The sequence below is a fragment of the Bos javanicus genome, chromosome 28 (genome assembly GCF_032452875.1).
Source record: "Bos javanicus breed banteng chromosome 28, ARS-OSU_banteng_1.0, whole genome shotgun sequence".
Classification (NCBI taxonomy): Eukaryota; Metazoa; Chordata; class Mammalia; order Artiodactyla; family Bovidae; genus Bos; species Bos javanicus.
The window spans coordinates 7,707,153-7,732,910 of NC_083895.1; the positions used below are offsets into that span (position 1 = coordinate 7,707,153).

The window sequence follows — 25,758 nt, forward strand, 5'->3', positions numbered from 1 at the left end:
GTTTTGCCATGACCTTATCTATTTTGGTCTTATCTTTTTAAAAACTGTTAAGTAACTCTTTTTGTGGGCATTAAGTTACCTTGCTTAGAACCTCACTTGTGACTATAACATTTTAGAAACCTAGGTTTTCTTGGATTGACTTTAAGAACTCTGAAACTGTAAGTCACGTGATGAGGGCAGCTTAGGCGAGATGGAGTTTATGGTAAGGCAGAGGAAGCACACATACTAATGTCAAGTCATACAGACAACAAGAGCCTTACCTAATAATAATTATTTCACAGGCTACTGACACAGGCATGGTGTAAAATAAAATTTTCAAAATCATTATCGACTGATGTTTAAAATCTTGAACAGACCCTGTCAACACAGGCTGACAATCTGAACTATGTAGAGAAATGGACTTACCATGATTCTTATTTATTTTAGAATGCTGGCAACAAGACCCTCACATTCGACCATCTTTTGCTTCAATTCTTGAACAACTGACTGAAATTGAAAAGGCAGTTATGACTGAAATGCCTCAAGAGTCCTTTCATTCCATGCAAGATGACTGGAAACTGGAAATTCAGCAAATGTTTGATGAGTTGAGAACAAAGGAAAAGGTCAGTGGTAAATATTAACTGCATAATGTGTTCACACTCATGAAGATTATGGAGAACACGAGTCAAGAACCACTAGACTAAACCACTAAACCATTATTTAAAAATATTTTCACACATCAATATTTGTTGATACTTTCCTTCTAGTTAAAACAGAACTGTACTCAAAATGTATAACTGGAAAAGAAATAACCTTTTACTAAAGGTTATTAAAGGAATTTTATTAAAGGAATTTTCAAATATTAAAAAAAAAACTTGAAAGAGGAGAAAGAATGACATACTAAACCCTTTGTGTGCATTAACCAGCTTCAATAATTGTCAATAGATAGTCACTTTGTTCATTTCTTTTTCTTATCATCTTTTTTTTTTTTTTAAACTGCAATATTTTAAGTTAAAACTTAAACTCTTGTCATTTTAGCTTTAAATATTTCAGAATGCATCTCTGAAGGGTAGGAATTTAAAAAGTATTTTTCTTGCCATTATTATCTTTAAAAATAACAGTAGTTCCTTGATACCATGTAAGATTCCATATTGAGATGTCACTCAAGATGTCAGAGAGTTTATCTGAAAGATGTCTCCTTACAGTTGATTGGTGCAAATCAGAATTTCAACTTGGGCTGCATGTTTTCCGTTAGATTCTTTAAAACTTCTTTTATGCTAGTTCCCCCATCTTTCCCCTCCTTTTGTCTTTAAAGCATTACTTTGTTGAAGAAACTGGAAAATTGCATAAAAACTTTTGAACTTTTTAATATGATGAGTGAAGCTCTAGGTGTGTGCATTTTTAAGAAAAGAAAAGTAGTAAACCTGAGTGTTAAGCATGCTGAAGCTGTGCATGTATTAACTACATACAGAGTGTAAAGCAGGTGAAGCAGAAACACACCTAATAGGAAGGCAGACAAGTTGGGAAGTGAGTTCCTAGTGATGACTGACTGTCAGCAGTCCCCCCAAACCCCCAAGTTTGGGGCGTGTTGCTGTGTTTCAGTGGCAGTACTTACTTTTTAAAGGCTATTTTTGTAACACTTTAGCATTTGGATGACTCAGTTTATCTTGGTTGTCTGAGGCGTCTAATTGTTCAACAGATTACATTCTTCTCTTGTGCATAGGAACCTGAATGTGAGGTCCATGAATCAAGGTAAATTGGACATGGTCAAGCAGGAGATGGCAAGAGTGGCCATTGACATTTTAGGAATCAGTGAGCTAAAATGCACAGGACAGGGTGAATTTGATTCACATAACCATTATCTCTACTACTGTGGGCATATATATATATGTGTGTGTTAGTCACTCAGTCATGTCTAACTCTTTGTGACCCCATGGACTATATAGCCCACCAAGCTCCTCTGTCCATGGAATTCTCCAGGCAAGAATATTGGAGTGGGTTGCCATTTCCTTCTCCAAGGGATCTTTGCAACCCAGGGATAGAACCCAGGTCTCCCACATGGCAGGTGGATTCTTTACTGTCTGAGCCACCAAGGAAGCTGCCTTTAAAAGAAATGGAGTAGCCCTCGTAGTCAACAGAAGAGTCCAAAATGCAGTACTTGGGTGCGATCTCAAAAATGACAGAATGATCTTGGTTCATTTCCAAGGCAAACCATTCAATATTACAGTAATCCAAGTCTACGCCCCAACCTCTAATGCTGAAGAAGCTGAAGTTGAACAGTTCTATGAAGACCTACAAGACCTTTTAGAGCTAACATCAAAAAAAGATGTCCTTTTCATTACAGGGTCTGTAATGCAAAAGTAGGAAACAAAGAGATGCCTGAGTAACAGGCAAGTTTGCCTTGGAGTGCAGAGTGAAGCAGGGCAGAGACTAACAGTTTTGCCAAGAGAACACACTGGTCATAGTAAATATCTGCTTCCAACAATACAAGAGATGACTCTACACATGGACATCACCAGATGGTCAATACCAAGATCAGATTGATTATATTCTTTGCAGCCAGAAATGGAGAAGCTCTATACAGTCAGCAAAAACAAGACATGGAGCTGACTGTGGCTCAGATCATGAGCTCATTATTGCAAAATTCAGACTTCAATTGAAAAAAATAGGGAAAACCTCTAGACCATTCAATTATGACCTAAATCAAAACCCTTATGATTATACAGTGGAGGTGATGAATAGATTCAAGGGAATAGATCTGGTAAACAGAGGGCCTGAAGAACTGTAGACGGAGGTTCATAACATTATAGAGACAGTGACCAAAACCATCCCCAATAAAAAGAAATCCAAGAAGACAATAGTTGTTGTCTGAGGAGGCCTTACAATAGCTGAGAGAAAAAGAGAAGTGAAAGCAAAGGAGAAACAGAAAGATATGCCCAACTGAATGCAGAGTTCCAGACAATAGCAAGGAGAGATAAGAAAGCCTTCTGAAGTGAACAATGCAAAGAAATAGAGGAAAACAGTAGAATGGGAAAGACTAGAGATCTCTTCAAGAAAACTGGAGATACCAAGGGAACATTTCATGCAAAGATGGGGACAGTAAAGGACAGAAATGGCAGGGACCTAACAGAAGCAGAAGATATTAAGAAGAGATGGCAAGAATACACAGAAGGACTGTACAAAAAAGGCCTATGGACAGTGACTGCAGGCATGAAATTAAAAGTCGCTTGTTCCTTGGAAGAAAAGCTATGACAAACCTAGACAGCATATTAAAAAGCAGAGATATCACTTTGCTCACAAAGGTCCAAACCATAGTCAAAGCTATGGTTTTTCCGGTAGTCGTGTACGGATGTGAGAATTGAACCACAAAGAAGGCTGAGTGCTGAGGAACTGATGCTTTCAAATTGTGGTGCTGGAGAAGACTCTTCAGAGTCCCTTGGATAGCAAGGAGATTAAACCAGTCCATCCTAAAGGAAATCAATCCTGAGTATTCACTGGAAGGACTAATGCTGAAGCTGAAGCTCCAATGCTTTGGCCACCTGATGTGAAGAATGACCCAGTTATTCTTTTCCAATGACTCATTGGAAAAGACCCTGAAGCTGGGAAAGATTGAGGGCAGGAGGAAAAGAGGGTAACAAGATGAGATGGTTGGATGGCATTATCGACTCAATGGATATGAGTTTAAGCAAACTCCAGGAGATAATGAAGGATAGGGAAGCCTGGCATGCTGCAGTCCATGGTGTCACCAAGAGTGGGACACGACTAAGCAACTCAACAACAGCAGCAATGTGCAATAAATGTCCGGGCAATACCACATTGCAAGTTATTGATAGACTTCATAAAGTGATGTAATTGTCCAGGAAGGCATTTTTATATGCCATATATTTGTGATTCTAAAATTGTAGAATTCTTTCCTTTTTTCTTTATTTATTTTGAATTGGAGGATAATTGCTGTTCAAAGCTGTGTTGGTTTCTGCCATACATCAGCATGAATCAGCAATGGGCATTCACATATCCCCTCTCTCCTGAACCTCCCTGCCACCTCCCACCCCATCCCACCCTCTAGGTTGTCCCAGAGCACCAGGCTGAGCTCCCTACACTACCTCAACTTCCAATTAGCTATCTAAAATAGTAGAATTCTTTTTAAATAGACCATAATGCTCTGCTAAATAAAGAGTCCATTTACATGTTCCAGTGCTTGACATAAAAATATGGGATTATAGTGTAAGTGGGTCATTCTCCCACGTTAAATTACCTTGACTTATGTAGTATGACTCAGCATTACATCACTAGACTTTCACATTGACCATAATACTGAAGGCACATAGCCAGCCTAATTGCAGAGGAAAGAGCAAAAAAAATGGTGTTTGTAGTTTGAATATATATATATGTATATATGTGTGTATTTTGTATATATATGTATTTTATATATATATATATATACACGCATAACAGTTCTTGAGTTAGTGTATAAAAATACTGTGCATGGGACCAAGATACCTTATACCTAAATCCAGTTTGTGAGTAGCTTACTTCTGCTATTACCAGGCTGAATTGTGAATTAATACAAGGTATGTCATGGGTATTCCCCCAACAGTGAAATTTTCTCTTTAAAAAAATACAATTTAAAAGCATATCTTTGGGGAAATTGTTGTCAGTTTCCATGTTACAATTTCCTCCAGCAAATGTGTTGAATGTCTGCTGTGTGCTGGGACAAGTGTGAGAGCCCTGTGATGTGGCATCCTATATCCTTCAGCGGTCCTGGACCGCCAGGCCAAGGGTTTGGATCCCACTGACAAGTTTTCAAAAGGGGCTTGATGTGCTATCCCGGTAACCCTTGCCAGTCAGCCACTGAAGTCAGAACCTCCTTCTCACTCCCCGTCTGCCATCCCTCCTCCTGCTTCCTTTGTGTGGTAATGAGATATTGTTCCCATAGGTACCCAGTCTCAAAGGTCTTGAAGATGCAGCCTCCCCTGTGACAAAGACCATCGGTGGTAATTCAGTCCCCTGACCCCTGTGGTCCTCACCTGCATCCCTGCAACAGCATCCTGTCTGGGTGCCCTGCATCCAGCCTTGCTCCCCTAACTGAGCCCCTCAGCATACCAGTGACACTCGAAAACGCAAATCAGAAGCCCCTCGCCTCAGTGGCCAACTCCTTTTCCTTATAGCGTCCTCTGTTCCACATTCAGCCTCCTCTGTCCCCAGCCAGCCTGAACTCTTCCATTTCCTCTAGGGCCGCTCTCCTGCCTTTTGGCCTTTGTGTATATTCTTTGTCTGTCCCTGGCCTGGCTTACCCTCTCCTCAGAGTTGCTGCTGCTTCATCCTCAGGTCCCCAGAGCCCCCTTCCCTTCATCTTTTGCACCACACAGAGCGTCACAGCGTCCGGCACTTTCTTTATCACAGCCACACTGGGTCATACTTTATTATTATCTGCTTCTTTGTGTCGTCCTTGGTCTGCCTTTCCTACTCGTTAAGTTCATGAGCTGTTCTGTTTTATCCTTGGTCACGCTCATCTGTAACACTGAGCAAAGAGCTTGGCACGTGGTAGACATTCAATAGACATATTAAATACCCAAGTAAAATTTCTTTACAGGTTCCTAATATATACCTTAATAGGTGAGAGATATTAGTACTTATTATTATTGTCATTTAAAAAAAATATCGGTGCTGAACCTTCGTCGCTGTGTGCGGGCTTTCCCTAGTTGCGGCGTGGGCGTCTCACTGCGGTGGCTTTTCCTGTTGTGGAGGTGGGCTCTAGGACGCACAGGCTTCGGAGTTGCAGTGCACGGGGCTTAGTTGACCTGAGGCATGTGGCATCTTCCTGGACCAGGGATCCACCCTGTGTCCCCTGCATTGACAGGCAAATCCTTAACCACTGAACCACCAGGGAAGTTCCAGTTGTCATGTTTTTTCAGTGAAAAGATAATTTAGAAGTGTGTAAATGCCATGAATTCTATTTTGAATCTTATGCAGCGGACACCTCAGCTGTTTAGCTTCTGGTTATATATAAGAAACTTCCAAACGTATGTGCAAGGAAATTAAGGTTATTCACTTCTAAGTATTGTCTGTAATAATGAAAAACTGGAAACAACCCCAATATCCATTAATAGGGAAATAAGTGCCTAAACTACTGTATATTCTTACAGTAGAAATCTGTACAGTACTTAGATGAATGAACTCCAGCTGTATGTTTCAACATGGATAGTAGTGAGTGAGTGCTCAGTCATGTTTGGGCTGTGATTCCATGGACTGTAGCCCACCAGGCTCCTCTATCCATAGGTTTTCCAGGCAAAAATACTGGAGTGGGTTGCCATTCTCTTCTCCAGGGGATCTTTCTGACCCAGGGATTGAACTTGGGTCTCTTGTGTCTCCTTTGGCAAGTGGATCCTAGTGCCATCTAAATTTCAGACAATATAACATTGGGCAGAGAAAGCAGTTGCAGAAGGATAATCACAGTGTATAAATTTATAAGACCACATAAAACAGTATTATTCAAATGTACAGAAAGGCAAAGTATAGACAGAGGAAGGATACAAAGGATACAGCTTAAGTACAGCAGGTCTGAAGGTGAGGGGATAGGATTCACTGTGACACAGGGAGGACTTTAACAGATCTGAAACAGACACGGTCAACATTTAGCATCTGTTAAATATTGATAGTAAGTGCATGAGTATTTGCTGTTCTCTCTAGTTGTAGTATATTTAAACTATTTCATAGTTTTAACTAATTAAAAATAAAGGTTAGAGGGAAATCTTTGAGCTGCTAAAATCCTTTTTTTTTTCTTTTTTGTAAGCCATTTTTTCAAATAGTAGACTTCTAGGTGATTTACTGACTTCCTTAGATTTTTCAGTGTTTTGTGTTTAAAAATTCAAAACTGATAATGCAACCTTAGACCCTGACCCCCTTAATAAGTACCTAGAGCTCATTTAATAAGAAACAGTCATCCTGTTTGAGTCTGTTCAGATCATATCATCAGTGTCACGTTCAACCAAGGGCACCATGTCTTAAAGGGACTTTCCCAGTAGCTCAGCAGTAAAGAATCTGTCTGCAATGCAGGAGACGCAGGAGATGTGGGTTTGATCCCTGGGTTGGGACGATCCCCTGGAGGAGGGCATGGCAACCCACTCCAGTATTCTTGCCTGGAGAATCCCATGGACAGAGGAGCCTGGTGGATGACAGTCCTTGGGGTCACAAAGAGTCAGACACGACTGAAGCGACTGAGCACAGCACAGCAGCACCACGTCTTAAAGAGCTCCCCGAGGTGGACGGCCAGAGACACGGGAGGGGCCTGCACACCTGAGCATGGGGAGAAGACAAGTGGATGCAGAAGGGGGGCTGGGCAGTACGGGGCTGTCCTCGGTGCTGGAGGGACTTTCTAGTAAGTGAGGGAGGAGATATATTCCAGTTGTTCAGGGTTCAGAAGTAGGAGGACTCTCAGGTGAGTGCTCCAGGCATGAAGATCACGTCTCAACAACTTCCCAGCGCTTGGAGCCAAGCAGGAGGGCAGTTGAGCCCGTTCCAGCTGTTCTGGCCCTGCCCCCGAGGAATTCAGGCAGGCTGCAGGGGTGTGCACACGAAAGTCTACCAAACCATGACCGGCCCTGCCCCCGTGCTGTATTAAGTTTTTAGCAGAATGCCAGAATCTCTAGCAGCCGAGCAAAGTGGTACAGACCGAGGACTTGAGCCAGACTGTCTGGTTGGGGTTGGCGCGCTGCCACTGGCTGATGGAGACTGTCCTGCCATCCTCCCACACCCCCACAAAGTGTCACAGCCATGCTGTCTCCCTACTCAGGGTGGTGTGGGCTTCCACGAGCGAGGTGTCCAGACGGCTCAGGCCTGCGTGCTGCTTCCCAAGTGCTGACAAGTGTGCATGTTCACCTTGCAACAAAGAAAGCAGTGGCTTTGACTGAAGCCGGGGCAGGTTCCTGCCAGCACCCCCACCCCCAGCCCAGCCCAGGTGTTTGGGAAATGGGGCTCCGAGCTGGAAAATGACTGAGTGCATTACTTTTTCAGCCTTTCTGAAATCTTTGAAGGATTACTATCCTAAAATGAGATGCTTAATAGCAAAAGTAAAAAACATTTGGGGAATGGAAGAAGACTTGGAGGAAAAATAAAACTTGGCATCACAGAATTTAAAATTTGGAAGCAATGTCATTAATAACTAACTATTATTATTTTAAACTTGGTAATTATATATGAAACTGTACGAGAGAGGCATAACCAGTGAGTTAATTCTTATCGTAAGTTAAAGTCACTCAGTCGTGTCTGACTCTTTGTGACCCTATGGACTATACAGTCCATGGAATTCTCCAGGCCAGAATACTGGAGTGGGTAGCCCTTCCCTTCTCCATGGGATCTTCCCAACCCAGGGATTGAACCCAGGTCTCCTGCATTACAGGCGGATTCTTTACCAGCTGAGCCACAAGGGAAGCTCAGTTCTTATCATATGTGGTGAGAAAATCAAAAAAGAATGCTTTAAGGCTGGATGTCTGCTTTCTCTATGTTGAGGTCTTAGAAGTAGTTTCTTTGCTATTCTTTGGGTTCATTTTTGCAATGTCCTACAGTGGTATCTTTACCTTTATATATACATATGTATGATTTCTGATATATTTATGATATATATATATATATATATATATATATATATATATATATATGAGATTTCCATCCAGTGCTTTTTGAAATACAGCATTTACAGTATGTTGTGGGTCTTTGATTTACAATTAAAGAATATATAGTCTTTTTTTTTTTTTTTTTGCTGGAAGGTTTCAAGTTGCATCTTTTTTGATGGAGTCAAAAGCACAGTAGATGTGCTCTATCTCCCTTTCCTGTTCACTGACTGCTTGAGGTAGGAGGTGTCAGACTTGGAATTAATGGTCAGTGACTTGGCCGTGCTCTGTGTTATTCAGTAAACTGTGGCCTCCGTAGATACGAGTTCCTCCCCAAATTCCTGGCCTCTTATCTCTGCATGTCCGTCTCTGTACACTGGGTGTGTGCACCTGTCTTTGAACCACTATACGAAGGCTTGTCACTGTTAATGATTAGCACCCAGTGCCAGGAATCTGGGTTTTCCATTACTAGAATGGCCTGTGCCAAGCTATTAAACACACAGCACTGCCTAGTAATCTCAGTGACCAAAAGAATGTTTTTGTGTGCTTCATAATTTCAAAGAATCCAAAGGGCTTCTAATACCCCAGACTATGTTTTTTTCTTATACTTTTGAATGCTTTAAAACTCATTCAGAAGGAAGAGTACTTGGCTACTTTCTCTTTGATCTTATTTTTTTCTTTTACGAAGTCTTACGAACCAAGTGACTTTTTTTTTAATTTATAAAGTCACTGCACGGGGGTTTACACTTTAGTTTGAGACCTGGAATTAAAAATGTTTCTTATTCAATTACTGTAGCATTAACACAAAAAGCCTGAGTGAATTTACAGCCTTTATCTCTTCCATATGCCATTTCACATATCATTTCCACAATAGCTAATTTCCACAATAGCTAACTGGGTTGTTATCTACACCCCTGAAAAGTAATATCTTAACAGAAGGGCAGACAGTAATGAGTTAGAAGTTGACTGGAATGATCCTCTGTCCCCAAATACACTACAATAAAACCTCCAGTTTGAACAAACTGTAAAGCCACTAGTTAAATAATGGATTCCAGAATTGTTTTAAACAGCTAGTGTTTTTTTCTTCTTTTGTTTTTTCTTTTCAAGTAATAAATAGTTATTTATATTTGGCACAATATAATGAAGAAATACTGGTCTCTCCTCATAAATCAGCTGATACATATTAGCAGAACTGATTTGAATAGTGATTGGTCTTAAGGAAATCATTTCTCTCATCATTTTGTTTATGAAATTTGTTTAGAAAAAAACAAATCGAAGGAATGTTTCAAAGGTGAATTTTGGTCTACTTTGGTAGAATTACCGTAAGGTCAGAATTGATCCACATAAAGAACCTTTATTTTTAGGACTCTCCTTTTTTTCTTGATATTACCTTATTCGTTTGTGGGAAGATGCTCCTCCATATTTATTTTCCCTTATGACTCCAGTCACATGGCTCAACTCTCCTTCTTTCCATGAGCCTGTCTTGCAGTGTTTCTTCACATCAGTACTTTTGAGGTGGCCTCTGGAAAGTACGGCCTGCTCATATGAAGTGTGACATGTTCACACCAAGCTTGTAGCTCTCTAAGTTCACAGCCCAAGGCTCCGCCTGAAGGGTGGAGTTTTTGGCATTAGAATCTGGGCTTCCCTGGTGGCTCAGATGGTAAAGAATCCATCTGCAGTGCAGGAGACTCAGGTTCGATCCTTGGGTCAGGTAGATCCCCTGGAGAAGGGAATGGCTACCAACTCCAGTATTCTTGCCTGGAGGAGAATTCCATGGGCAGAGGAGCCTGGTGGGCTACAGTACATGGGATCTCAAAGAGTCAGACACAACCGACTAACACGCACATTCCAAGATTAAACTTGTCTGGTGCAGTGTAAATAAAAGTTTGCAAATGCCTGGCTTTCTACATGACTGCTTGATTATGGCAGGGTAGTCTACAAGAGAAAGCAATTCATCACCAAAAGAGGTATTTATGTCTCTGATAAAGAATGGAACACTTTACAGAAATGGAATGAGGATGTGGATTAAAAACTGTAGAGTTCTCAGTTTTACTATTGAGTAATTTTTCTATAATAGGAATAAAGGTATTCTTCATAGATTTTCTATTTCTTATCAGTTCAATAATTCTAAAACCAAAACTGAGAGGAAGTTGTATTTTAATCAGTAAGTGTCATGACAGAGGGACTTTTGTTAGCTCATTCATGACATCTGTGTGTGAAGCGACAGTTTCCATCCATCCATGGGATCCTAAAAACCTCTCTGTGGACTGACTGTATTTTCCAGTGGCTTATCCTTTCAGAGCTGTTGCGTTTTCATTTCAGGCCTTCACCTGACTCCTGCCATATTAGCTTTGTTTTTCCCCTTAGTCTCTCCACCACAATGTGTTAATTCCCTAAGCAAATTCTTAAATACCCTAAGGAAGTCCCTAAGGAAAGAAATCTGACCTGCTGCAGTCTTCGGTAACTAGAAGAATTTTCCTTTAATTAATCAAGCTTTCCCTTTTGGCTTTAATGGGCCTTCTTTTTTTCCCCTAATTTTTATTGAAGTAATGTTGTGTTAGTTTCTCCTGTACAGTAAAGTGATCAGCTATACGTATGCTTATATCCCCTCTTTTTTAGATTTCCTTCCCATTAAGGTCACTGAGTAGAGTTCTGGGTCTTTTTCAAATGGGCCCTTCACATCAGTACCTGGTTGCTGTGTGTTGATGTACATTTTGGGTGTCAGGTGATTGTAAAGGCCAGAGACAAAGAGAGAGAGTCTTTTCACTCGGGTATAAAGAAGTGTGATGCCTCTTCTTGGGTCATAAAACTAGAAGGGCCATGGACAGATGGGATTGGTGGCCCCCAGCTTGACACCCTTCACACCTGAGCTTGTGGCCAGGTGCCCTGCATGCATCCCATGGACGGGGTGCAGCCTGCCTGTGCCAGAGGACCAGCCCATAGTGCCTCAGCCCAGGGGGATGCTTCCCTGCCTTCTTCTGAGTTGGGCTTTGAAAAAGGTGGATAAAATTTTCAGAAAGAACCTTCCAGGAAGAAGGGCAAATCTGAGAAACCACCTGGTGACGTACAGAACTCGACACCTAATGGTGCTGTGCTGCCACTTCAGTCATGTCCAACTTTTTGCAACTGTTAGTGTAGCCCTCCAGGCTCCTCTGTCCATGGGATTCTCCAGGCAAGAATCCTGGAGTGGGTCCCCACCCAGGGATTGACCCTGCATCTCTTAAATCTCCCGCAATGGCGGTTGGGTTCTTTACCATCTAGTGTACCTGTTGAGACTCAAAACCCAATACTTAATCATGCTAATAGCCCCTAATACAAATAAGCTGCTGCTGCTGCTGCTGCTAAGTCGCTTCAGTTGTGTCCGACTGTGCAAACCCATAGATGGCAGCCCACCAGCCTCCCCCGTCCCTGGGATTCTTCCCCAGGCAAAAACACTGGAGTGGGTTGCTGTTTCCTTCTCCAATGCATGAAAGTGAAAAGTGAAAGTGAAGTCGCTCAGACGTTCCGGACTCTTAGTGACCCCATGGTCCGCAGTCCACCAGGCTCCTCCATCCATGGGATTTTCCAGGCAAGAGTACAGGAGTGTAATGCCATTGCCTTCTCCATACAAATAAGAGCCATGGATTAAGCCATCCTGCCCCCCTACCCCCACCCCCAGAACAAAGCAGAAACACCCCAGAATTGCCAGATGGAGCCTGTGTGAGCCCCTGGTGAGCTGAGGTCCAGCCTGGCCTGTCTTGGCCGTGGGGAGGCTCCGGGAGGCCTGCAGTGACCTTGGTCCTGTCCCCTGTCCCGGCGGCAGGAGCTGCGCTCCCGGGAGGAGGAGCTGACGCGGGCCGCCCTGCAGCAAAAGTCGCAGGAGGAGCTGCTCCGGAGGCGGGAGCAGCAGCTGGCCGCGCGGGAGATCGACGTGCTGGAGCGAGAGCTCAACATCCTCATCTTCCAGCTGAATCAGGAGAAGCCCAACGTCAAGAAGAGGAAGGGCAAGTTTAAGAGGAGCCGCCTGAAGCTCAGAGACGGCCATCGCATCAGTTTACCTTCAGGTACGGTCCCTCCCCGATGTCCCCTCAGACTTGAGTGGTCGTCCCTCCTGTCTGCTTCTTTGTTTCATCAGTTGAGGGAGTGAGATTTTATGACTGAGCATCTTCACCTCTTGCTTCAGTTCGTGGTCAGAACGTAACGACCTAGTGAGCTTTCACGTGTGGAGCAGCCTGGAAGGGAGCATATTGCAGGAGACCAGAAGCAGTGTATCTGACTGCGGGCATCCTCTCCTGTTAATGACGTTTTTGTTTACTCCTTTGGAAATGAAAGTGGAATTTCTCTTTAGCTGATTGCATTGAACCAGCACTACACAACATGGTGAAAATCCAGAACAAACACATCTTACTCAAAATACTTAATCAAGAAAACAAAAGCAATGAAATGATTTCTTTGACCCCCACTGGTGGCAAATTTCTGTCTGTAATCCTAATAGCAAGAAAAGTGGAGTACACTGAAAGATATAAACTCAAAGTAAATTAGCAGCAAAGAGCTGATTATTTATCTATGTATTTAGCATGATACAACAGTTTAGGATTTTGGGGGTTTTTTGGGGGGGGGATAAGTCAAATGGAACATTTAACTTAAACTTCATACTTAATTTTTTAACTAAATCAAAGTTTGAAACTAAGAAACAGAGGTATATTTTAAGATTGTAATTTAAGTGAACTTTTCATTAGTCATCACAATTGTTAGGCTACAGTTACCTTTTAAAATCTGAACATCAATTTCTTGGTTCCACAAGGAGCTGGCTGTTATCTGGGGCACTGAGGCTGCTGTTCGCACCCTTAGCAAAGTATATTCAGTGCCTCGATGACCGCCCACCTTCATCTAAGGGTTCAAAATCGTTGAGGTATAAAAGTGAAAATTAAAGTTGGTCAGTCGTGTCCAACTCTTTGCAACCCCATGGACTGTATGCCATGGAATTCTCCAGGCCAGAATACTGGAGTGGGTAGCCATTCCCTTCTCCAGGGGATCTTCCCAACTCAGGGATCAAACCCAAGTCTCCCACACTGTAGGCAGATTCTTTACCAGCTGAGCCATGAGGGAAGTAAACCAGTAATTCTAGGCAACCTTTTAAAAAATATTTTAAATCATTGTGATATAAATGGATTACTAAGAACTGACTCATTGGAAAAGACCCTGATGCTGGGAAAGATTGAAGGTGGGAGGCAAAGGGGACAACAGAGGATGAGATGGTTGGATGGCATCACCGACTCGATGGACATGAGTTTGAGAAAGCTCCGGGAGTTGGTGATGGACAGGCGAGCCTGGTGTGCTGCAGTTCATGGGGTCACAGAGTCGGACACGACTGAGTGTCCGAACTGAGATGGATTACTACATGTTGGGAGAAACTAAACACAGTAAAAAACAGCAAACATATGTCAGTTCATAAAGTTAAGTTCTTTGGTGTTATGTGTTGTACTCTGTTTAAGGTAATATCAATTGTCCTTCCGCATTTTGCAGCAGTTTTCTCAGCGGGAAGGATGATGACAGAGCAAGAGCTGGCTGCACCTGGAGGGTTATTTTTTGTTGCTTCATCAAGTCCAACTCTTTAGCCACCCTGTGGACTGTAGCCCTCCAGGCTCCTCTGTCCGTGGGATTTCCCAGGCAAGGATACTGGAGTGAGCTGCCATTTCCTTCTCCTGGTCAAGGGATCTTCCTGACCCAGAGGTCGAACCTGAGTCTCATATGTCTTCTGCTTGACAGGTGGATTCTTTACTATCGAGCCACCTAGGCAGCCCAGCCTATAGAGAACACGCAGTCAATGTGTATATATCTGTATGTATCTGTCTCTCTATGTGTGTTACATCTTAGAGTGCTCTTTACAGATTCCAGTGTTTTCCTGAGATGTTTGGTAATAGTGTGGAAATTTGATTTAAATAACAGTAACAGGAAGTTTGTTTTATATAAAATATGTATATATTGTCTTGTAAAGATACTTACTACAAAATCCTTGCAGCTTGCCAAGTACTGTGACTTCTTTGGTTACAGAAGAAGTCCTTAATTGATCAGAAAATTGCTGCTGTGGGGTAGTCAGAAGTACACAGTATATACATCATTGATTAAGTGATTTGATGAGGGGAGAACTGGCTATGTGGTCCTCATTCATTTTACCTTTGACCTCTCTGGGAACAAAAAAAAGGTGCTTTTCCAGGTTCTCTTCTAATGTTTGCTTTTAGCCAAAGTGTAACTTGAAAGACAACTCACTGGACTTTCTGATATGTCAGACATACTTTAAAATAGTCTGTTTTCTTTAAGGTAAGGCTTCTTTCTGCTTTTGATATAGACAATAGACAAATTCAGAGAGGCATTCAGTGTGAGTTTTCTTCTCTAGTCCTGAGCTATATCAGTGTTCTTCTATCTGTGTTGTGACCATATTACCATAATTAATATTCGTCGATTCCCTGGGGAAACTTTGGAGAGGGGAGCTAATTAGAAACTGATGGAAAAGAAGTTTGGGAGAAACAATGAAATCATTCCAGTGATTCTTTAATCTGCATGAGAGAGTGATTAAACAAAGTATCACAGGATTCCTGGGGCTCTTCTCAAATTTTACCTGGCTGGTACCTTGCATTTATTCAGCACAAAGTGAATATATTTGAATATTTTTGCTGGATTTGTATTATTCCTGGATAGTACTAGTTCCCTTTTCTGCTTCTGAGAATAGAGGGGTCATTTTAGCCACATATTTTTTTTTACCTTGTGCCACTTAATAAAAAATTCTAGTTAAAACATAACGTCAAAATCTATTGCTATAATCCTAATCCATTTTAAAGGCATGAAATGCAGTGTCTGTAATTTAGGGTGGTAGTTACCTCCTCTGCCCACAAGATGGTGCTACATCGCTGTGACACTGGTACCTCTATGGAAACTCAGAATCCCCAGACTCTACAGGCCACCTCACCAACACACACACACACACACACACAGTTTACTTACACAACATCCCAAAGTAGGACACACGTCCAAAGATCCACAGAAAAGAATTAGAACTATAAAAACAATTATTTTTCTCCTTCAGTAGTTTCGCTCAGTGGAGAAAGCAATTATTTGTACCTTACATTCAAGAGAGTTAGTGGATTCCAATATTGTGATCTGTTAGAAAATTCTTCGAGTTACCAGATTTTAGTACTATTTCATGGTACATTATTAAGGAAGAAACAGCTGGTAGATGACAGATTGGAAGGTGGTGTTACTTATTTTTCCAGCTACAAACTACTTAAATCCCTTTTGCAGGAATTTTTCCATGTCTATCTAGCTTAAAGAATTTCTTAGAAATGTATCTGAGACTCCTACAAACTGGTTCTTAATATGTATGCTGGCATTTAGATCTTTAATCCATTTTGAGTTTATTTTTGTGTACGGTGTTAGGAAGAGTTCTAACCTCATTCTTTTACGACAGCTATATGTAAAAACTGGACAGCTATGTCTGTTTTTCCCAGCAGCATTTATTGAAGAGACTGTCTTTTCTCCAGTGTATATTCTTGCCTCTTTTGTCAAAGATAAGGTACCCACAGGTGCGTGGGTTTATCTCTGGGCTTTCTGTCTTGTTCCATTGGTCTATATTTCTGGTTTTGTTCCAGTAAAACTCACTAATAGTAAATAACAGTTGAAAATAAGAAAATTTTAAAAGACTTCATTTCTTTCTTTTTTTTTTTTAAAGAGATGGTCTAGATAAGATAAGTGATCCAGAGAGCTCTGGTCTCAAGGCATGGGGAGCAAAAATCAGGTTCTCCTAGTAGGAGTTATTCCCTTAGGGTAAGAATTCTAAAAGATATTTTTTCCTTCAAGCTTTCTGTACCGTTTGGGAATTAAACTGGTTGGGGGTCAGTTAACCTTCAACTAGCATTGTGTACTCAACTGGTGCAGTTGAAGGTTCATAATATTCATAGATACCCCCTTTTCTTTTCTTTTCAATTGTTTTGAAAAATTGGTCAGCCATTGTAACAAGGGCATTGTGTGTGAGCAACTTTCACACACATACACACACACACAGATCAACCTAGATTGTCTTTTTGACTAGAGTAGCCAAATCCTCACCTAAGCCTTCTAAAAAAGTGGAGTTAAGCAAAGAATCATTTTGGTGGTTAGGGAACTATTCAGATGATGAGCCAGAATATTGCTTAAAAGTTCTTTCAAAATATTGTTATTAAATTTGAATAATTATCTAATCATTGTAATTTTTTCCTTCATAATCACTAATGGCAGCTTTTCATTTTATGGCTATTTATAGCTAGGATGATTTATTGCAGGAAAACTCAAATGTAATTATTCCTGTTGACAATCCTGCATAGCTACCTAGTAAGGAAAATGAGTGCTTATACAATGAGGTGGTATAATCTAAGAGTTGGTAAACTAAATTGTGTGCAGTCTTGGAACTTATATAGAGATAAAGAATGGTTGTGGCAGATACATTTATACTCTGACCACTTTATATCACTGCTGTATTATGTTTGTTTTGAACCCAAGTTGTGTTTTTAGAACATATAAAATAGATCAGAGAGGTTTTGAAACTTTCGGGAGTTGATATGTCTCTAAAGCCATGGTATTCTAACTTCAACCACTTCTCAAGAGCCAGAGGCCTGCCACACTCACCTGCCTGGCGTGCGTGAATGTGAGCAAGCATGTGTACGTGCCTAGGGAGAGAAGGCAGAAGCCCCAAAAGGACTTTTCAACGAATACTGCAACTTTTAGTGTAAAATGAGGATTCCCACTGAGCCGTGTCAGTGTCCTTCATGAAACATAAATATTGCCAGTGAAAATATACAGGTTTAATCAAAAGCCTGTGGACCGCATGATAATCTGCCATGAGCAGATGCCTTGAGAACAGGTCTAGCAAGCAGTCCAGAAAAACACTGGACATCAGCCAGGACCCCTTCACAGTTCAGCCTGAGTGCTCCTCAATCTGTAACTGGGACAGAATCAACCTTTCTCGGTTTCATAGGAACAGGATGTTTATCGTAAAGAATGTTTTGTTTATGTTTAAAGCACAGAGTGCCCTTTTTTCCCCCCCGAGTACAAGTGTTTGGTTTTTTTCAGAAGACCAGAAGCACTCTGAATCTTAGGTATTATTAAGATCCAGTCTTGTGCCTTTGCAACTACCCTTGGCCTTAAAGCCTTCTGTGGTGGCTGCCTGACCTGTGCCTGTCGGCTCTTCGCCCATCAGCCGTTCTTCATGGTTTGCCATTCAGATGCTGTGGCCTGGTTCTGTTACTCTAGTTCTGAGGCCTGCGAGAGCATGCATGCCTTCTACTCTGGGCTGCAGGCTCCTCTCGCTGTAAAAACTTCCATGTGCTTGTTTGTGCTCAGCTGTGTCTGACTCTTTGTGACCCCATGAACTGTAGCCCACCAGGCTCCTCTGTCCATGGGATTTTCCAGGCAAGAATACTGGAGTGGTTGCCATTTCCTACTCCAGGGGATCTTCCTGACCCAGGGGTCAAACCCACATTTACTGCAGCTCCTGCATTGCAGCTGGATTCTTTACCACTGAGCCACCAGGCTAGCTGAACCTTTATAAAGCTCTTCGGTCTAAATTGTTTTATCTCTTTGGGTGAGAATATTTCTTTCTTTTCCTACTTATTTCCCTTCCCTGTAGTTCAGTTAGACATCTGTTCTGATGAACTGTTTTCTTGCATCAATTCTTTCCCTTTCTTAAGCTGCTTTGCCTGGTCAGATCATTCTTTCTTAGATGGTAGGGGGACAGAGCTCCCATCTGGCACTTCACTTCCATCTGCGTTGTCTTCAAAACATGATCTCTGCCCTCATGAATACTGTAATCTCAAACAGAGAAAACATTCATTCAGCAAAGATTCGCTCAGCATCCTTCCTATGCGTGGCCCTGTGCCCATTTGGGGGAGATGTTGCAGTGATGGCAACTGACAACCCTCCCAGTAGAGAACTGACACTGTATTGGAGGGGGTGAGTCTTAAGCTAATAATTAAACAAATGTTCTTTTGTTTTGGCTGTAATTATTAACTACTGTGAAGGAAAAGTCACGTGACAGTGATTAGTAGAGTGATGTCTCCTGGTCTAAGGCACTCACAAATAGCTTCCCCAAGATAAAAAAGTTAAATTGAGACTCAAAGTAGGAATTTGCCAAATATGTGGTCTGGCATGCATGCTCAGTCATGTCGGACTTTTTGCAACCCCATGGACTATAGCACATCCGACTCCTCTCTCTGTGGGATTTCCCAGGCAAGAATACTGGAGTGGGTTGCCATTTTCTACTCCAGGGAATCTTCCTAACCCAACCAGGGATTAAACCTACATCCCCTGCATTGGTAGGCAAATTCTTTACCACTGAGCCACCTCGGAAGCCCCACCAATGAAGGGAAGCCAAAGAACAGGCAGGAAGCACATGAGAAGAAGTTTGGTTTCTTTCAGGAATTGAAAAAAGACATTATGACTTGACTCTACCTCCAAATTCAGCCTTGCACCTCTTTCCTGTAGCCCACAAACTAAGAACGATTTATACACTTTAAATACTAGAAAAGCAGACTTTCTGACCCATAAATCTTGCAGGAAAGGTAAACTGCAACGTCCATAGCAGCGTTGCACTGGAACACACGCCTTTAGTTTTTGTTGGAATGCTTTCCCGCTCCGTCAGCAGACCATGTGGCTCATAGAAGCTGCAATATTTGCCGTGTGGCACTTCTTAGGAAAAGCCTGCTGTCCCCTTGTCTAGATCATGGCGAGTGATGAGAGAACAGGGGTGGCACAGACAACCCAGATCAGATTTGCAGGGAATTAGAGGGGATGTTATGATTTCGATCTATAATTTTAAGAATGATGAGAACCCTTCAAAGGACCTGAAGCAGGGAATGACAAGCACGCACCTGGAGACTTCCCTGGTGGTCCAGTGGTTAGGAATCTGCCTTCCAGCGCAGGGGATGCGGCTTCAATCCCTGCTTGGGGAGCTAAGATCCCACATGCCTCAGAGCATCTAAGCCTTTGTGCCACAACTCCTGCGTCCATGCTGCAGCAGAGACCCGCACAGCCATAGATGAATAAATACGCAAGCAAGCCTCTGGCTGTTGTGAGGTAGATCGGAGGGGTCAAGTGGAGTTGCTGGGAGACAGACCAAAGGATTGTAGCAGCCTCAGCGTGAAATGATGGTGGTGGTGGAGATGGAGAGAACAAGAAGTGTCATTAATGTGTGTTGAGTATTTTTTATGGTTACATGCTTAGTCATTCAGTCACATCCAGCTCTTTTGCGACCCTATGGACTGTAGCCCACCAGGCCCCTCTGTCCGTGGGATTTCCCAGGAGAGAATACTGGAGTGAGTTGCCAGTTTGCTCTTCCAGAGATGGACCCCGAGTCTCCTGCATTGGCAGAAGGATTCTTTACCACTGAGCCACCTGGGAAGCCCAAGTACTTTCTGTACTTCTTTGTATTTAGGTTTCCCTAACTGTCCTGTGGACTAGGAATCATTCTTTTTTCCATTTTTGTCAATGAAGATGCTGTGACTTACAGAGATGAAGTTACTTTCCCCAAATTCATGTGTCTGGTAAGTGGTAAGTTGGGCTTCACATGTGGAATTTGCTGACTCCAGAACCTGGAATAGAAATTTCTCAACAAAAGGTCTGAGAAGAATACAGAACAGAATTTACAAGATATTTTGTGTTTGATTGGATGTGGAAGGTCAGGGAGAACACAATATCAAGGACAGCTTCAGCTTTCTAATGTGAGTAATTGGATAACTGTCTTGCCTACCAAATTCGAACTCCTCATTCAATACCATGTGGTTCTGTAAAGTATAATTATTTTATACAATAAGGTAAATTATAGCTTTCTTGCAAATGTAAAATGAACATGTCAAAGATTTTAATAATTAATATTGATTAATTAATATTAATGGGGAACCCATGTAAACTGGTTCACATGGGAATTTGAGGAGCTTAGTATTTATGGTCAATTTAATAAAGAAATCTTAGCATTCGATTGCTAGGCTAAATACAGACTTGGTTAATGCCCATTATGGCAATAAATAATAACCTTTGGGATTTTTTTCACACCAGGCAAAAATTATTTGCATCATCACCAGACAAAATCTACAAGTTAACCTTTGTCTCTACTGAGTTGTAAAAATAGTCCATTAATAGAAAATTAGTCAGCGGCTAAGCTCGACACCACGATGAAAGAATACCCAGTCATTTCTTTTTCCTGCTTCTAAGTTTTCAGTACTTTTTCTGACAGTTTACAAAGTTTTCTTTCCTCTGGTAATATTACTTTTCTTTCATATGTTCCCATAGTTCTTGGCATTTCGTCTGGCATGACAGCTACCCTGTATCTAACTGTCTCACAGTTAGATAATAGTAACCATCATTTGTAGGTACCTTAGCCACAAAACACTTTTAACTTTAGGCTGGGGGAGTTTCACTTGACCCTGACTGGGTCTGAAGATGAAACTGACAAAGCCAAATCAATAGGGGAAAAGCATAAAAATGTGTTTAATACAAGTTTCTGTGACATGGGAGCCTGCATAAGGAAATGAATACCCAAAAAAACCCAGACCTGACTATTTCCATGCTAGGGTGATGAAGAGTGAACTGTCTTGTAGAAACGTAACAGGTTAAGGAGTAAATGTGGCTTCCTTGATGGCTCAGTGGTAAAGAATCTGCCTGGAGTTTGATCCCTGGGTCAGGAGGATCCCATGGAGGAAGAAATGGCAACCCACTCCAGTGTTCTTGCCTGGGGAATCCCACGGGCAGAGGAGCCTGGTGGGCTACAGTCCATGGGGTCACGAAGAGCTGGACATGACTGAGGGACTAAACAACAACAAAAAGGAGTAAACGTCGGGGTAGCATGTTCTGAACCCCGCATAGCGTACGTTTTCTGTCTTAATCACCATGGCAACCCCGTGGTGGTGTCTGCTATACTAGCCAAAAGCCTCAGAAACTGACTCCAAGAGGCTCCTTGCTGGTTTGGGGTCCACAGTTAGTAACAGAACCAGGACTTGCTTAACCCAGGGTGTCTCCTCTTTCAGTTTCATTTCAACTGTGTCAGACTCAATGAAGGTAACTCTTTTTCCCAGAAGACTGTTGGGTTCTACAGATACTCAGTAATATTATTTCCTTGTGTGTCTCAGTGTGCTGCCTAATGTATCAAGATTCTGCATCATTATTTATGGACTTGAATCCTGAATGAAAGAGAAGTAAGAAACCAGGAACAGACTCTGAGACATACCATATTCATACTGTCTGGCAATTTCTGCTTTTATTGCCAGGTACCAAAGATGGGGCTATGAAAATCACCTAAAACCATCAAATCTCAGTTCTCTTTTTTTCTCCCCATGTCCAACAGACTTCCAGCACAAAATAACCGTACAGGCCTCCCCCAACTTGGACAAACGAAGAAGTTTGAACAGCAGCAGCTCCAGCCCACCCAGCAGCCCCACAGTGATCCCCCGACTCCGAGCAATACAGTGTAAGCTTTCTCCCCCTTGGGGTCTTCTGGGGGGTTTCTGTCACTAGTGAACTTGGATTCAACTTAAGCAGACATGTTTTTATAAGTGGTTTCTAAGCATGTGAATAGCACCAAATAGCATAACTATTTGGAAATCAAAATTTTCTTCTTAGTCTAATTTTCTTATTTTCACAATAAATGATTTTTAGACTCTGCACAATTGGTGATGTTACCAGGCCACAGAGTAGAAACTGAAATAAGATCTCGAGACTTACAAGATTTTGTGAAGCCTGTACCTGCGATGTTTGTATAACCTAATTACATCAGTAGCATACTTGTGGATATTTTGAAAACTGAACAGAATTTGAGGTTACTTCCAGTTGTTTTATAAAAAAGACAGTATTCTGCTTTTGGGGATTTAGCTCTTATTTGGTGTGTATTGACCAACCTAATGCACATGACCCCCCATGTTAGGATAATTCGACTTAGGGTTTTTTGACTTTACAATGGTTTTAAAGTGACTCACATTCAGTGGAAACCATACTTTGAATTTTGATCTTTTCCTGGGGAGTGATGCGAGGCACCATCCTCTCTCAAGATGCTGGGTCCCGCTCAGCCCCGCCGTCATGAGGAGAAATAAGCCATATACTCACAGCTACTTGGGTTTTCACTTTCACTAGTGGATTCCGTAAGTTACATGAGATATTTAACTTTATTATAAAATTGGCTTTGCATTACATGATTTTGCTCAACTGTAGACTAGTGTGCCTGTTCTAAGTGGGTTTCCCAGGTGGCTCAGATGGTAAAGAATCTGTCTGCCATGCAGGTGACACGGGTTCATTCCCTGGATCAGAAAGATCTCCTGGAAAAGGAAATGGCTTCCCACTCCAGTATTCTTGCCTGGGAAATCCCATGAACAGAAAAGCCTGGAGGGCTGCAGTCTGTGGGGTCACAAAAGAGTTGTATACAACTTGGCAGCTAAACAAACACAGTAACTGTTCTAAGCACGTTTTTTAAAATTAATTAACTTATTTTAATTGGAGGCTAATTACTTTACAATATTGTAGTGGTTTTTGCCGTACATTGACATGAATCAGCCACGGGGCTACATGAGCACATTTAAGGTGGGCTGGGCTAAGCCATGTTCGGTGGGTCAGGTGTATTAACTACATTTTCAACTTTCAGTGGTTTTGTGCGAGTTTCAGTTAGACACAAAGTGTATATTTTTACCCCCTGTGTAGATATGTCATAATGTTTTCAGCTGTGTTTTTAGTGCCTCTGGTGTGTGACAGGATTGTTTTCTAAGTGTGTAGTAATAACAGCCACTCTCCCCATGATTCTCAAGCAGCGAGGGGCTGGGGGAGGAGGCAGTTGTGTGTCACACGTGTGTGTCAGCAACAGGTGGAGGTCAACCTCCCCACAAGGGGACGAAATAAGGCAAGATGTGGGAAAACTTGCACATGTTCAGGTTTTAAAAGGTAATTGTAGCCAAACAGTTGTGATGACTTATGAAATAGTGGCTGAAATTACAGTTTCAAAATAGACCCTTGTTCCTTGGGTTCTAAACTTTGATTTGGTTAAAAAATTAAGTACGAAGTTAAATGTTCAATTTGCCTTTTTTTTTTCCTCCCAAGTAAAATGAAATCCTGACTATTGCATCATGTTAAATGCATAGATAAAGAAATAATCAACCCTTCATGGCTGCCTCAAATTTATCTTTTACTTTTCTGACTGCTGTGATTAGAGACAGACGTTTGCCTTGAGTAGGGTGAAAAAAATAATTTCTTCATTGTTTTCATGTTTCTCAATCATCTATACACTTTGAGTAAGATAGTTTTACAACTGATTTGATTCATCCTAAAACTTAAAAAATTGTAATTGGTTAATGAGTGATGCTCTCTGTTTAGTGACCTCAGATGAAAGCAATAAAACTTGGGGCAGAAACACCGTCTGTCGACAAGAAGAATTTGAAGATATAAAAAGGAACTTCAAGAAAAAGGGTTGTACCTGGGGTCCAAATTCGATTCAAATGAAAGAAAGAACTGATGGCAGAGAAAGGTACACGTGTGACATCTGGTGGTGTTTGAGTGTGCACTGTGGCACGGAGCAGTGCTTTTCTGTTTATTTTTTAGCAGAGCCTTTTACATGTTACATTGGCCAGACTTACCTTTTAAAAAGCAATTAGAGTAATACAAAGATACCTGAATATTAAGTTAATTTCTAGGATGGGCTGATCACACTAAATTAATTATTATTTTGGTTAAGCAGTTTAAAAATTTTTTACATCTCATGTTAAGGTTTTATTTGCACTTTGTTAGCTCTTTAAAACACAGAATGTGTTCTCCACACATTCTCCAAATGTGTTCTCTTTACTACCTAAAAATCTTGTTAGTGTGCATTTACTAAAAGCTAGTTTGTGTTTCATGTGGTTCTATCATATCAAAATAAACGTTTTTCTCTTGTAGAATAAGACCTCTCTCAGATGGCAACAGTCCTTGGTCAACCATAGTAATAAAAAATCAGAAAACCACGCCATTGGCTTCATTATTTGTGGACCAGCCAGGTAAATGGGCTTCAGGAAATAGACATAGCATGTGAGTGCTCCGGAAGTGATGTCAGAAAGGTTAGCCGTGTCAGAGTAGCAGTGGGGCTACACTGAGCTCAAAACTTATCTTCTGTCCTGGCAGTGTTTGTGGCGGAAAGTAATCATTAGGCTCCACATTGTTTATTAGGAATTTGTAACTCCGATTCTTTACCAGAAAAATAGGTATAATTTATTAGATAGATCCAAATTAATTTAGTATAGGAAACAGTAAATGTGAAAGTGTAGGCACCCTGACATTCTGCTGAGGTTGTATTCCCACCCCACGACATGATAAAATATTGTCAAGCTAGTTAGCTGTGGAAAGCTACTGCTGGAGAGTGTTGCATTGGAATCTCTAATTTAAGTCATCATTGCTTTCGGTATTCAACATTCCCGTTCAGTGTTCAGATATTAAAAGATTGAAAAGATACAGTAGTTGTTAACCCTCAATGATGGCTATCACCAGAGAAGACAAAATTGGTCTTTACCCTCAATAACTTAAGACAACTCTTTGATACTGTGATCAAAGGAAAGGTGCTTTAGCTAAACGTGGTATAAACGCCTTGGATTCATTATCAGTGCTGTGTTCAGTTTTGCACGCACCTGATCACTCACTGTTCATGTTTAGTTTTCTTCTTCTGTGTTATCACAAGCACGTGGTTTCAACCTAAATATCTCCATAAATACATTCAGGTAAACAGAGGCAGGTCCCCTCTGAATCCTGGATAAGCACTTTCTGACACCAGATTCGTCACTGTGCTGACTTGCTCTTGCCTATAAAGGCAGGAGGTTCTCTCATTATATACTGCAGTGCATCATCAAATGTCATTTGAGGGGTCATGAAGGGCAATCAATAGTCACAAAACTGTTATTTCTACAGTACACGTTTCATTATTTGTGACTGGATAGTCCTCCTTTCTTTTTTAATGTTTTTATTCTTTCTTAGAATATTTTGATCCTATTCATAACTCCTCCACAGGTCACTTGGAGGAAATAAAAGGATTTATGTGGCTGACCCAGCTGGGTCTCCATGAAGTTAACCCTGTATCCACTGGAAGGGTCAGTGAGCAAAGGGTTCACACCGTCTGTCCGGCCTGAAGCCCCCTCCCCGCTCCCATCTGTGTGGCCGGGTGCTTCTG

General features: G+C 41.6%; 1 protein-coding gene across 1 annotated transcript in view; it reads left to right on the top strand.

The window, feature by feature from the left end:
• The window catches only part of MAP3K21 (mitogen-activated protein kinase kinase kinase 21), a 58,849-nt gene that overhangs the window by 27,072 nt on the left and 6,019 nt on the right, over nt 1-25,758 (top strand). Inside the window, exons 4-8 of the mRNA XM_061404844.1 lie at nt 427-602; nt 12,391-12,631; nt 21,934-22,056; nt 23,943-24,093; nt 24,501-24,598. Coding sequence (XP_061260828.1) covers nt 427-602; nt 12,391-12,631; nt 21,934-22,056; nt 23,943-24,093; nt 24,501-24,598 — 789 coding nt within the window. The remainder of the gene's footprint in view (nt 1-426; nt 603-12,390; nt 12,632-21,933; nt 22,057-23,942; nt 24,094-24,500; nt 24,599-25,758) is intronic.